The following is a 13810-nucleotide window of genomic DNA, read 5'->3' on the forward strand; positions in this document are numbered from 1 at the left end:
TACTTGCTGGCAGCGGCCGCATCCTCCTTTAAAAAAAACGCCCCCTTCTCCTGCAATTAAAATCCCGCGCCTGCACGTCATTCGGCGCAGGCACTCTGAGAGAAGGACGCTCGCTTCCTCAGCGCTTCCTCAGTGCGCCTGCGCCGATGACGTCATCTCTTTCAGGTTTAGAGGTGACGTTAACGGCGCAGGCGCACTGAGGGAGTTCTGAGTAAGTGAGCGTCCTTCTCTCAGAGCGCCTGCGCCGAATGAAGACACGTAAGGCGCAGGCGCGGGATTTGAATTGCAGACAGGGCCAGCCGGAGGAGGAGAGCGCTCGCTGGCCCTGTCAATCAGCAGAAGGAGGGGGCGTTTTTTTGAAAGGAGGATGCGGCGGCTACCAGCAAGTAGACGCCCTACTTGCTGGTAGTGAAGTCATTTGCATATTTTAAAAGATCGATTTTTAGGAGACCCCATTGTAGACAATGTGGCGGGGCTAGAGTGTGTACATAACACGTACCAGAAGTGGGAATGCAGTCTCCACGGGGTTCTATGGTTACTGAAGAAATGTCCAAGGTGGAGATTAGCTCATGTGTGCCCCTAGAGGTCAGCGTTAATAATGACACGAGTAACATAGGCGATATATGTGCTGTGACCATTAGCAACTCCGAGACGAAAGCTACCAGGTCAAAGTATTGCAAAATTCAGGCGGTCACTAGTAGCGACCAGATGACAGTTATACTTGACGTGACGAGAGCTGAGTGGGGAGACGGCAGCCTAGTGTCTGAGACCCATACCCAGGCAGGGGTAGATGACCTGACAGGTCAGTACAGCTACAAACTTGAAGATGTTTTCCCTCGCTTCGCACAGTCCCTAGATACACTAGAGAAGGGACTAGCGGTTCTCGCAGAGCAACTGCAGAAAGCTCCAGAGGAGTCACAGGAAGAGACTCAGAAAGAGATGAATGAACTGAAGGATCTAGAGTCACAAATAGAAGTGAAAATTCTCCAACTTCAAGAGGAACTTGCAGCTTCTGAGCAATCCAGATGTCATGTAGAGCAGGAAAGGGATGAGCTGGCTGAGGAGGTGTTAAACAGCGCCTCAGAAAAATCTGCTCTTTTGGAGGAGAAAACACATTTGAAAGCCAGGATGGCTCAACTTTATCAAGAGTTGCGTGATCGGATGGTGGACCTGGACCACCAGAGACAAACTGTGTCTAGATTGGAGAAGAAACAGAAGAAGTTAGACCAGCTCCTGGTTGAAGAGAGGTGCATATCGGCTCGATATGCCGAGGAACGTGACCGAGCGGAGGCTGATGCTCGGGAGAAGGAGACCAGGGTCCTCTCCTTGGCTAAAGCCCTTGAAGAAGTGCTTGAGGAGGAGGTAACCTTAAGAGGCTGAACAGGCAACTCAGAGCAGAGATGGAAAATCTCATGAGCTTAAAAGATGACGTCGGGAAGAACATCTATGTGGTGGAGGAATCTAAGTGTGCTCTCGAGCAGCAGGTGGAAGGTGAGAAACCTGAAGAGGAGAGTCCTCTGAAAAACGTCAAGAAGTCTAAGTCAGAGCCTGTTAAGAATGGGACTGGAGATGGTGGCGCCGTGGTGCCGGCCGAGGCAGAGAAGAAGATGGAAGATGTATCTGCTGAACCAGTTGATGGGGGTGATGTGGATGCAAAAGACAAGAGACTCATGGCAGTGTGTGGCCAGGACCTGGTCATGAAAGGCCTTTCCTCTGCTGTCAATGCCCTCCAGAAAGCCGGCAGTCAGCTGGGGAAGAAATAAAGGGAGACGGACGACCAGTATAAGGATCCTGTCTACTACGATAGACTGGTTCTCCTGAATCCTGCCCGGGTGAGCCTATGGAGAAAATGCCAGAAGACGACAAGTCTAGTGAAGACCCCGGTGTCCCCAGTACCTCCAACCTTGATGAGAAAGAGGAGGAGGGGTTCAGATTGGAAGTATATGATGCCATGTCTGAGAAGGATGAGAAAGCTAACAAAGAGAAGGAAAACTCCAAAGGAGACTCAAAGGCTGAAGAAGCTAAGGCCGATGAGTTGGAGTGGGAGAAATCCTCAGATATTCCAGAGACCAAGGATAAGGCTGAAGAGGGGTCTGCCGAAGTGGGGAGAGCCACTGAAGAAATAGAAGACTCTGAAACTGAAGCCAAACCTGAGGTAACCCCTGTGGGGACTAAAGAAAAAAGAGATGTACAATCTAGTGATAGAATAAAGAAACAAAGTAAGTGTGAACACCAGGTGACATTAGAGCAGCTGAAGGGTGATTTAAAACTGACCAGCCAGATCTCCACCAAAAGGAGGAGGCGGGAAAACGTGGCTGTAAAGGTTATGGAAGTTAAAGGTTGGGGGCCTAAAAAGAAATCTGGAAAAGAAGCAAGCCAGAAAGCTAAGTTCTCCAGCACAGAGGAGGCCCTTAGACACTGTAGTCTAGGTAGAAAAGCAGTGTTTATGACACACCAAGCTCTGATGGCCTGGGTCTGGCAAAATAAACGGAAGCCTGCGACACTGGCCATCTCTTCCAGGGGGAATGTTGAGCCGGAAGAGGGCAGTTTAATGCGGATGCCCTATCACGAGCATCCAGTTGGTACATGTGTTCACCCCCACAGGTTTGAACAGGGGGGGGGGGGTGATATGTGGCAATGTGAACATTGAGGTGTGCTTTAAAGTCATAGGGAAGCAGGATAAAAGGGGTGTTGCGTGAGCTCGGAGCGTGTCACCAAGGGGCCCGGCCTTGGTGGAGTAAAAGCTCTAGTTCAGGTGTCCACTAAAGTAGTTGGGGGACACCATATAGATAGTCTAGCTGGTTCAGCTATTTCAGGGTGGGCTTTTACTGGGAACAGGCAATGTGTTGGGTGGGTGCCTGTTCTCTATGCTCCAGTCTGGGACTTAGGGCATGCTCATGTCCAGGGATCCTATTTAATCCTGCTACTGGATCTTAGTTGTGGCTCACTCTGGAGTGTTTGGTGAAGCAGAGTCCTGGTGAGGCTCTGTGTGAGTGGTCTCAGCCGGGTGGGCTATAGCCTGAACTTTGGGGGACGCGATGACGCCTGTGAAACAAGGATCATGAGGCCAGAGTCGGGAGGACTACTGGGCCACAATCCCCCAAAAGGTATTGAAGTGTCACAGCCTGGAGGTTGCTGGACTAAATGGCTGAGGAAAGCCGCATTCCATGTGTGAACAGGGCTCTCTAGGTGAGTCAGGGATACACTTATGTGTTTAGTTAGAGCCTAGCCGGGTAAGGGTTTGTTATTTTGTGTGGATGTCACACGTGATAAGTTGAAGCTGCGACTTCATAACCTGTTTTGCTGAAACGTCCGGAATGAAACACGAGTTTGGACATTCTACCCTTATCTGGTGAAGTAATCTGTGATGGCGACCCCCTGAAAGTAAACGATCCCTTACACTATGTATTATAGAAGTAGAGAAATTAAAACTTGAAAATTTGCAAATCTCAGAATGGACTGGATAAGTAAAAGTGTTTTAAAGTTATTCACACATAAAGTGACACTGATCAGATTTGCAAAAAATGGTCCGGTCCTTAAGGTGAAAATTAGCTCGGTCCTTAAGGGGTTAAAAGGACTTTTGGGTCTATAAAAGTTAAAATATTCCTATTTCACTCTCTACACTATCTCTCCCTTCTGCTCTCCAGCTCTCCCTGACTAAGACTGGGCCGAACACGTGTCATCGGGTGCTAGCCAATCACTGTAATGCCAGTAGCCAACATGGCTACGGCATTACACTGAATGGCAGCACTTACCCGCAAGTTTATTGGCTGCGTAGCAGCCAACAAATGTGCGGGGAGGAGACTCGAGCATTGCGCTCGAGCACACGCGGTATTCGGCCGAACACTTGCGATGTGCCGAGTATCGCGATGCTCGAGTTCATATTCATATTTTGATACAGTAATTTATGCGAATAAACAAACTGACACAGTGATACAAGTGAGACCAGGTAAGTCTTGCAATATTTGCTGAAACTTTGGAAAGACCTCCTCAGAGGCAATACATTTTATGGTAGGATGGATCTGATATTCTTGACATCGTTTTTAAAAGAATCGGGTTCGGATACAGCAATCCAAACCAATTTGCATAACCCTAGTCATGAGGAGGACCACCCCAAGGAAGACCAAGAGTTAACTCTGCTATAAAGTATATGTATATTAGGCCTCATGCACACGACCGTTTTTTTTCTGCGGTCCGCAAAACGGATTTCCGTTGTTCCGTGATCTGTGACCGTTTTTTATTCCGTGGGTCTTCCTTGATTTTTGGAGGATCCACGGACATGAAAAGTGAAAAAAATAAATAAGTCAAGTTTGCATTGAAAATGATAGGAAAACGGACACGGATCACGGACACGGATCACGGACGCGGATGACTATCTTGTGTGCATCCGTGATTTTTCATGGACCCATTGACTTGAATGGGTCCGTGAACCGTTGTCAGTGAAAAAAATAGGACAGGTCATATTTTTTTCACGGACTGGAAAAACGGATCACGGACACGGAAGCCAAACGGTGCATTTTCCGATTTTTCCACGGACCCATTGAAAGTCAATGGGTCCGCGAAAAAAACCGGAAAACGGAACAACGGCCGCGGATGCACACAACGGTCGTGTGCATGAGGCCTTAGAGTTACCAGCCTCAGAAACCATAAATTAACTACACCTCAAATTAAAGCCTACATAAATGCATAATAGGCCTTTGTGGTTAAATTGCTTCAAAGAAGCTACTACTGAGGAACAACAGAAGAGAATAGCTTGGGCCAAAAAATAAAAAATAAAGGAATGGACATTAAACGAGTGTAAATCGATATTTTAGGCTGAGTGTAAATTTGAGATCTTTGATTCTAACTGCACATCTTTGTAAGGTGCAGAAAAGGTGAGTTTATGGCTTCTACTTGTGTGGCTCCCACCGTGAAGCATGAAGAAGGAAGTATGACGGTGTGGGGGTGCTTTGCAGGTAACACTGTTTGTGACTTATTCAAAATTCAAGGCATATTTAACCAACATGAGTACAAGCATTCTGCAGCAACATTTCTTCTCACCCAGTTTGCACCCAATGAGACTATCGTGTATTTTCTTAACAGGTCAATGACCTCAAGGTCTTTTTGACCAAGAAGTAGAATGATATGGCCTTCACTAGTACTCAAACTTAAAGGGGTATTCCAGTTTTTAGAAGTTCTCCCCTATCCACACTATAGGAGATAACTATTAGATTGTTGGGGGTCCTACCACTGAGACCCCCACCAATCATGAGAACAGGGGCCCCATACCCTCTGTTGCACCCGTGAAATGAACGAAGCAGCCAGTCGCACATGCATGTGGTCGCTCCATTCATTTCTAGGGAAGTTCCAGAGATAGCTGAGTAGAGCATTTGGCTATCTCCAAAATTCCCATGGAGATGAACAGAGTGGCCGCATGACTGACTGGCCTCTCCATTTTTTTCAGGAGCGTTGCAGGGGGTATTGGGCCTCCATTCTCATGATCAGTGGGGGCCCCAGTGGTAGGACCCCCACCAATCTGATAGTATTAGTCAACATTGCCCCTGTGTACCATTATCAGGGACTGACAGCTATCTCTATATACCCATACAGATAATGCTATCAATCACTGATAATACCTCGCCTGAATACAACTATCAGTGATTGACAGCTATCTCTGTATACACATTTACACAAAGAATGCTATCAATCACTGATACGCCTCCCCGTGTACAACCATCAGTGACTGACAGCTATCTATGCGTACACACTTACACATATAATGCTATCAATCACTAATAACACTTCCCCTGTGTACAACTATCAGTGACTGACAGCTATTAATGTATACACTTACACAGAGAATGCTATAAATCACTGATAACACCTCCCCCATGTACAGCTATCAGTGACTGACAGTTATCCTAGTATACACAAATACACAGAGAATGCTATCAGTCACTGATAACACCTCCCCTGTGTATGTCTGTCAGTGACTGACAGCTAACTATGTATACACACTTACACATATAATGATATCAATCACTGATAACACCCCCCTGTGTACATCTGTCAGTGATTGACAGCTATGTATGTATACACACTTACGCAGAGAGAGCTTTTAATCACTGATAACTCCTTCCCTGTGTACAACTGTCAGTGACTAACAGCTATCTATGTATACACACTTACACAGAGAATGCTATGCATTACTGATAACTCCCATCTGCATAACTATCAGTGACTTACAGCTATCTATGTATACACACTTACACAGAGAATGCTATGCATTACTGATAACTCGCATCTGCATAACTATCAGTGACTGACAGCTATCTATGTATACACACTTACATAGAGAATGCTATCAATGACTGATGACAACTCCCCTGTATACAGCTATCAGTGATTGAAAACTATCTCTGTACACACTTACACAGAGAATGTTATCAATCACTGATAACACCTCCCCCATGTACAGATATTGGTGACTGAAAGCTATCTCTGTATACAGAGGAGTGTCCAGCAATATTGACCCCTTTAAAACATAACTTTTACTTATACATAATATTTAAAATAATACCACAGTGGTGGTTCACCAGTGAAACATTGTGAAACAGACAAAAAATGAAAAACAGATGAAAAAAAGATAAACTATGTTCCTGCAAGGAAGCCGACCATTGATATGGTATAAAGGTAGTGAGTAAACATAGGACAGCTATGGGGAGCAATGAGGTGTGTCTGACTTAACCCTATGCTCTACCTAACTAATCCCTCAGCCCAGGGACGTCCCCTAGTGGTGGGGACTCCCTGTCCTCGTGCCTGGGCTGACTGCCCTACGTTTACCCTCCTCTCACAGAATAATCACGGCCCCCCAGGTACCGACGGGTGTTACTCTGTGTCCCAGGTAATAAATTACCAGCAGGGACACCAACCCACAGGATTAGACAGAAATAGGTGAACAAGGTATGTATCACCCATAAACAAAAAGGAACCAAAAGCACTGGGGCATCAGGAATGGTGCGTTCCCAGGCTGGTTCTCATAAAACCCTAAGAACCAAAAGCACTGGGGCATCAAGCACGGTGCGTACCCAGGCTGGTTCTCATTACCCCTACGCGTTTCCCCTATTGCTAGGATCATCAGGGGGTACTCACAGTCATGGGTAAAACCAGTCATATTTATACAGATAAATCAGATATACTCAGATATACTTAAGTGATAGTGGAGGACCTAGGTAAAGAGACGCAAACGATACCAAGTATAGGACCAAGGGACCAATAGATAGACAGGGAGTCCCCACCACTAGGGGACGTCCCTGGGCTGAGGGATTAGTTAGATAGAGCATAGGGTTAAGTCAGACACACCTCATTGCTCCCCATAGCTGTCCTATGTTTACTCACTACCTTTATACCATATCAATGGTCGGCTTCCTTGCAGGAACATAGTTTATCTTTTTTTCATCTGTTTTTCATTTTTTGTCTGTTTCACAATGTTTCACTGGTGAACCACCACTGTGGTATTATTTTAAATAATATGTATAAGTAAAAGTTATGTTTTAAAGGGGTCAATATTGCTGGACACTCTTCAATTATATGATCCTTTCTCATATCAATTGATATTGGTTTAGCTGGACATATATTATCTCTGTATACACACTTACACAGAAAATGTTATCATCACTGATAACACCTCCCCATGTACAGATATTGGTGACTGAAAGCTATCTCTGTATACACACTTACACAGAAAATGTTATCATCACTGATAACACCTCCCCTATGTACAACTATCAGTGACTGACAGCTATCTATACATACATACTTACACAGAGAATGCTATCAATCACTGATAACACCTCCCCTGTTACAATTATCAGTGTATGACTGCTATCTCTATATACACACTTACACAGGGAATGCTATCAATCACTGATAACACCTTCGCTGTGTACAACTATCAGTGACTGATAGCTATCCCTGTATACACACTTACAGAGCGAATGCTAACAATCACTGATAACACCTCCCCTGTGCGCAATTTCAACAAGAGCTCTCGTAGTTGTGCTCAGGTGATGTCATCCTGCTCTATACCGGAGCACAAGCCTCAAACAGGAGGCGTGCTGCTGACCGGGGCATGCTTCCATCTGAAAAAAAGAACTAAATTGCTTCTAAAGGACTCCAGGATTGAGTCAAACTATTGGAGTTTTTACCACAGTTGGACTTTCAAATGAACAGACCCCGGGAAAAAACGAATATCGGAGTAATCTATATCACGAACCAACTGCACTATTCGAATAGGGGAGGATGTGGTGGACTTTCAGCAGGAGCCAATTTATATTTCATAGTTTGCGCAGAAAAAATACAGTTTTTTTACCCTGTGTACAATTATCAATTACTAATGTACACACTTACACAGAGAAAGCTATCAATCCTTGATAACAGCTCCCATGTACAACCATCATTGACTAACAGCTATCTATGTATATACACTTGCACAGAGAATTCCATCAATCACTGATAACACCTCCCCATGTACAACTATCAGTGACTGACAGCTAGCTATGTATACACACTTACACAAGGAATGCTATCAATCACTAATAACACCTCCCCCATGTAAAACTATCAGTGACTGAATGATATCTGTGTATACACACTTACACAGATAATGCTACCAATCACTGGTAACACCTACCCCATGTAAGACTATCAGTAACTAATAGCTATTTCTGTATACACATTTGCACAAATAATGCTATTAATTACTGATAACATCTCTCCCATGTACAACTATCAGTGACAGCTATCTCTGTATACATGCTTACACAAAGAATGCTATCAATCACTGATAACACCTCCCCTGCAATGGCAAAATAAAATAGGGGCATTCAGGTCGGCAGACCCGGGCCCAGCATTGCTAGGGGGGCCCAATGCTGACCCGAACGCCCACCCGAGCGCATAGTTCCCTGCCCCGCCGATGATCACCGCCATAGGCTTCAGGCACCGCAGCCTCTTCATGCAAAAAAACTAAAACTAAACTAAAATAAAGGGAGGGCCAAAGTTGGATAGACAGCATATCATGCACTTAATCTGCCCCTGCTCTACTGTGTACAGATATCAGTGACTGACAGCAATCTGTATACACACTTACACAGAGAATGCTATCAATCACTGCTATCACTTCCCCTGTGTACAACTATCAGTGACTGACAGCTATCTATATATACACACTTACACAGAGAATACTATCAGTAACTGATAACACCTCCTCTGTGTACAGCTATCAGTGACTGACAGCTATGTATGTATACACACTTACATAGAGAATGCTCTCAATCACTGATAACACCTCCCATTTGTATAACTATCAGTGACTGACAGCTATGTATGTATACACACTTACACAGAACGCTATCAATCACTGCTATCACTTCCCCTGTGTACAACTATCAGTGACTGACAGCTATCTATGTATACACACTTACACAGAGAATACTATCAATCACTGATATCACTTCTCCTGTGTACAGATATCAGAGACTGACACCTATCTATGTTTGCACACTTACACAGAGAATGCTATCAATCACTGATAACTCTTTCTCTGTGTACAACTAGCAATGGCTGACAGCTATCTATGTATACACACTCACACAGAGAATTCTATCAATCACTGATAACACCTCCCCTGTGTATAACTATCAGTGACTGACAGCTATCTATGTATACACACTTACACAGAGAATTCTATCAATCACTGATAACCCTGTGTGCAATTTTAACAAGAGCTCTCATAGCTGTGCTCAGGTGATGTCACCCTGCTCCATACCGGAGGGCGAGCATCAAACAGAAGGTGTGCTGCCGACAGGAGAACGCTTCCATCTCAAAGAAAGAACTAAATTGCCTCTAAAGAACTCCAGGATTCATCCAAGCCATTGGAGCTTTGACCACAGCTGGACTATTGAAGGAACAGACCCCAGGAGAAATGAAGGTAGGAATGATCTATATCATGAACCAACTGCCCTATTCATGTAGTGGAATATTGGCTGTGGTGGAATCTCAGCAGGAGCCAATTAAGAGACGGTTTATATTTGATAGTTTGCGCAGAAACAATACTGTTTTTTTGCCCTGTGTACAATTCTCAGTGGCTAACAGCTATCTCTATATACACACTTACACAGAGAATTATATCAATCACTGATAACACCTCCCCCATGTACAACTATCAGTGACTGGCAGCTATCTATGTATACACACTTACACTAAGGAATGCTATCAATCACTGATAACAACTCCCCTGTGCATAACTATCAGTGACTTACAGCTATCTATACATACATACATACACAGAGAATGCTATCAATCACTGATAACACCTCCCCCATGTACAATTATCCGTAAATGAAAGCTATCTATGTATACACACTTACACAGAGAATGCTATCAATCACTGATAACACCTTCTGTGTGTACAGATAGCAGTGACTGACAGCTATCTATGTATACACTATACACACTTACACAGAGAATGCTATCAATCACTGATAATAACCTCTGTGTACAACTATTAGTGACTGACAGATATATATGTTTACACACTTACACAGAATGCTATCAATCACTGATAACACCTCCCCTGTGTACAGATATCAGTGACTGACAGCTATTTATGTATACACACTTACACAGAGAATGCTATCAATCACAGATAACACCTCCCTGTGCATAACTATCAGTGACTGACAGCAATCTATATATACATACTTACACAGAGAATGCTATCAATCACTGATAACACCTCCCCTGTATACAATTATCAGTGAATGAAAGCTATCTATGTATACACACTTACACATAGAATGCTATAAATCACTAATAACACCTTCTGTGTGTATAGATATCAGTGACTGACAGTTATCTATGTATACACACTTACACAGAGAATGCTATCAATCACTGATAACACCTTCCTGTGTGTACAACTAATCAGTGACTGACAAATATCTATGTATACATACTTACACAGAGAATGCTATCAATCACTGATAACATCTCCCCCAGTGTACAACTATCAGTGACTGACAGCTATCTATGTATACACACTTACACAGAGAATGCTATCAATCACTGATAACACCTTCTGTGTGTACAACTATTAGTGACTGACAGCTATCTATGCATACATACTTACACAGAGAATGCTATCAATCACTGATAACACCTTGCTTGCATACATCTATCTCTTTCCCTGTGTGTGTAAATTTATATCTGCTCAGCTCCTCCTGCTCGTTAACCAGGTGGCACAGCATTTTGGGTTTATAGCTCTTCATTATCGTTGATTTTTTATTATCAAGTGCATGGTATGATTATAAGGAAAAAAAAGGCCTGCTTTGGCCATGGTGTGTGTCTGGCATTACAGATTAACCCTTTTAAGTGACTGAATAAGGCAACTATGCAGGTGCACAATTATATCCAAGGGCACAAACAAAAGGAATCTGAGAGACTTGAGAGATCTCTAGAAATGAAAGCCTACTACAAAATCCACATGGAAGTCTATATTAGATTAAAACAACCATCATGAATGAGAAACAGAAAGGTTCTACATTACTTCAATGATGAATCATTGGTTATGACCTTACCGTCCTCCTCTGTAGTGATGCTGACAGCTTCACTGTGTACACCTTCCCCTTTTGCTGTACTGGCAGATACTTTCAGAATATAACTGGTATGTTTTCTTAGGCCTGTATACATATAGAGATTGGGTTAGTGATCACTGTCTGTTTTGTGAAAGCAGTTCAAAGTCTAATTTGTCTAGGCTACAGTCTATTCTAACATAGGTTTTTGCTCTCTCCAGGCTGACAGTCATTCTTCTAAATGCACATGGCACACTAACAAACTTAGAGTTGTATTTACACTAGCTAATACCCAAGGTACTGGGCTTATTTGCCTCATATACTAACACTGTGACTTCTACTCTACACTATCCTCCATTTTTATTTCTTCCCCACCATCAGTGGGCATTCAAGGTCATGGTCCTGTCCAACCACTATATCCATAACATGCTTAATTCGAGTTTCTAAGCTGAATGTAATGAGCACCTGCAAACTTTAAAGAGTCCTCTAACTGACTAAGTGGTTGTGGCCCCTTCTGGAAGGAAGCCCTCAGATGCTGCCCCAAAGCGCAAATGGTCCCGCACAAAATATAATAATGACATTACCTGCAATATTCAGTGACAGTTCAGGTGTATCTGTAGCCCTCTCCACGGTCCCATTCAGCCATGTTATGTACACGGTATAATATGATATTTTTCCATTAGGTATGGTTGGTGGAGAATATGATACAGCGATTTCAGTTGAAGATACATTTCTGTATACTATGTTTTCGGGGGCACTGTCTGGTACTATGGGAAGAATAAGGTGAAATAATTCAGCATTGGTTCAGTTGGTTTTGAAGGAGAACTAATTGATCTCAGTTATGAGAGATTAGATCTTATAAAAATGGCTGACACACATGTAGTCCAAGACAGAAAAACAAAGGTTCTCATTTTCTTTGTACTACATGCTTGTCATGCCCGACACTGTAAGTAAGAATAGTCGAGAAATTAGTAAAGAACATGTAGTCAAGTAGACAGGCGAGCAGTAATACAGCACTTTGCCAGTTCCAAGATGTATTGACATACCTAAGCATTTTCTATTATTCATATTTTAGGTTTTTAGAAGTTTTTGGCAGCCAGAATAATGTAATGTGCTGCAGTATTTTATCCAGTCACTGCTCTATCATGGAATTCTGGTAGCCATGTCAGTCCATTTGGCAGCCTGTTCAAACCTACTTACCCCTTTTTACAATGCACATTTAACTGTGAGAATGTCACATGGAGACAACCCCTTTATAAAACTAAGGCATTTTGTTCTTACCCCAATCAAACTATTCCACAAAAATATAGCATACCAGCTATTCAAATGAGATCTGCCAGAGTGGAAGTACAGCCACATATGGTATATAAAGCTACGTATAGATGTGTCTTCAATTTTACTTGGTTCAATATATACCATTATGTATCACCAGCTTAAAAAAAAATAATAATGATTTCATGATATTGTATCACTAGATGCCTATTATGTAATGTATATGTGGACACCCAGTGTTTGTATTGTATATTGCAGTCTGTCTAGGGTTTTGCTAGCATGTTGTGTTGAGCAATTTGAGTTCTTAACCACATTTGAGCAAAGATAAGAGTGGACACATCTCTATATATTTAGTATCCCATCCTCCATCAAGATGCAGGAATTGTGCATCTGGATGGATGATGAGGAACTAGGAGAATTTCCTGCCATTCAATTACTGTTAGTGGTAGGCAGGAATGCCTAAAGGGGCTCTTCAGGTGTTTATAAGTAAGAAAAGCTGAAGACTCACAATCTGGATTGATATCAAGAAATGAAGAAAATTTTAATAAAAAAATTTGGGGAATTTTTACATTAGAAAAAAAAAATGACCACTTCTGCTATTTATAGCTTTTAGCCATTTATATAGTGTATATTAAACTATATGTCAAATATAACTTACAGCCGTTACTTTCTATGCTTAAAAGGGTTTTCAGAGACTTAAATACTTATGACCTATCCTCTGGATAGGTCATCAGTATCTAATTGGTGGGGGTCCAACGATTGGGATCACCGCCAATCAGCTGTTTGAGAAGGCACCGATGCTCCTGTGAGAGGCGTGGCATTCTCCCTGTTCACCAAGCACAGCGCTGTACATTGTATAGCGGTTGTGCTTAGTATGACGCTCAGTCCCATTCACTTCTATGGGTCTGAGTTGTGTCTAGGCCACGTGA

At 43.0% G+C, this 13810-nt stretch overlaps 1 protein-coding gene across 3 annotated transcripts in view; it reads right to left on the reverse strand.

Moving 5' to 3' along the window:
• The window catches only part of PTPRQ (protein tyrosine phosphatase receptor type Q), a 530509-nt gene that overhangs the window by 201311 nt on the left and 315388 nt on the right, over window positions 1-13810 (reverse strand). For all 3 annotated transcript variants that reach the window (XM_044280555.1, XM_044280554.1, XM_044280553.1), the window contains exons 35-36: window positions 12194-12376; window positions 11616-11717 (exon numbers count right to left, since the gene is read on the reverse strand). In XM_044280555.1, coding sequence (XP_044136490.1) covers window positions 11616-11717; window positions 12194-12376 — 285 coding nt within the window. The remainder of the gene's footprint in view (window positions 1-11615; window positions 11718-12193; window positions 12377-13810) is intronic.

The sequence above is a fragment of the Bufo gargarizans genome, chromosome 2 (genome assembly GCF_014858855.1).
Source record: "Bufo gargarizans isolate SCDJY-AF-19 chromosome 2, ASM1485885v1, whole genome shotgun sequence".
NCBI classification, from domain to species: domain Eukaryota; kingdom Metazoa; phylum Chordata; class Amphibia; order Anura; family Bufonidae; genus Bufo; species Bufo gargarizans.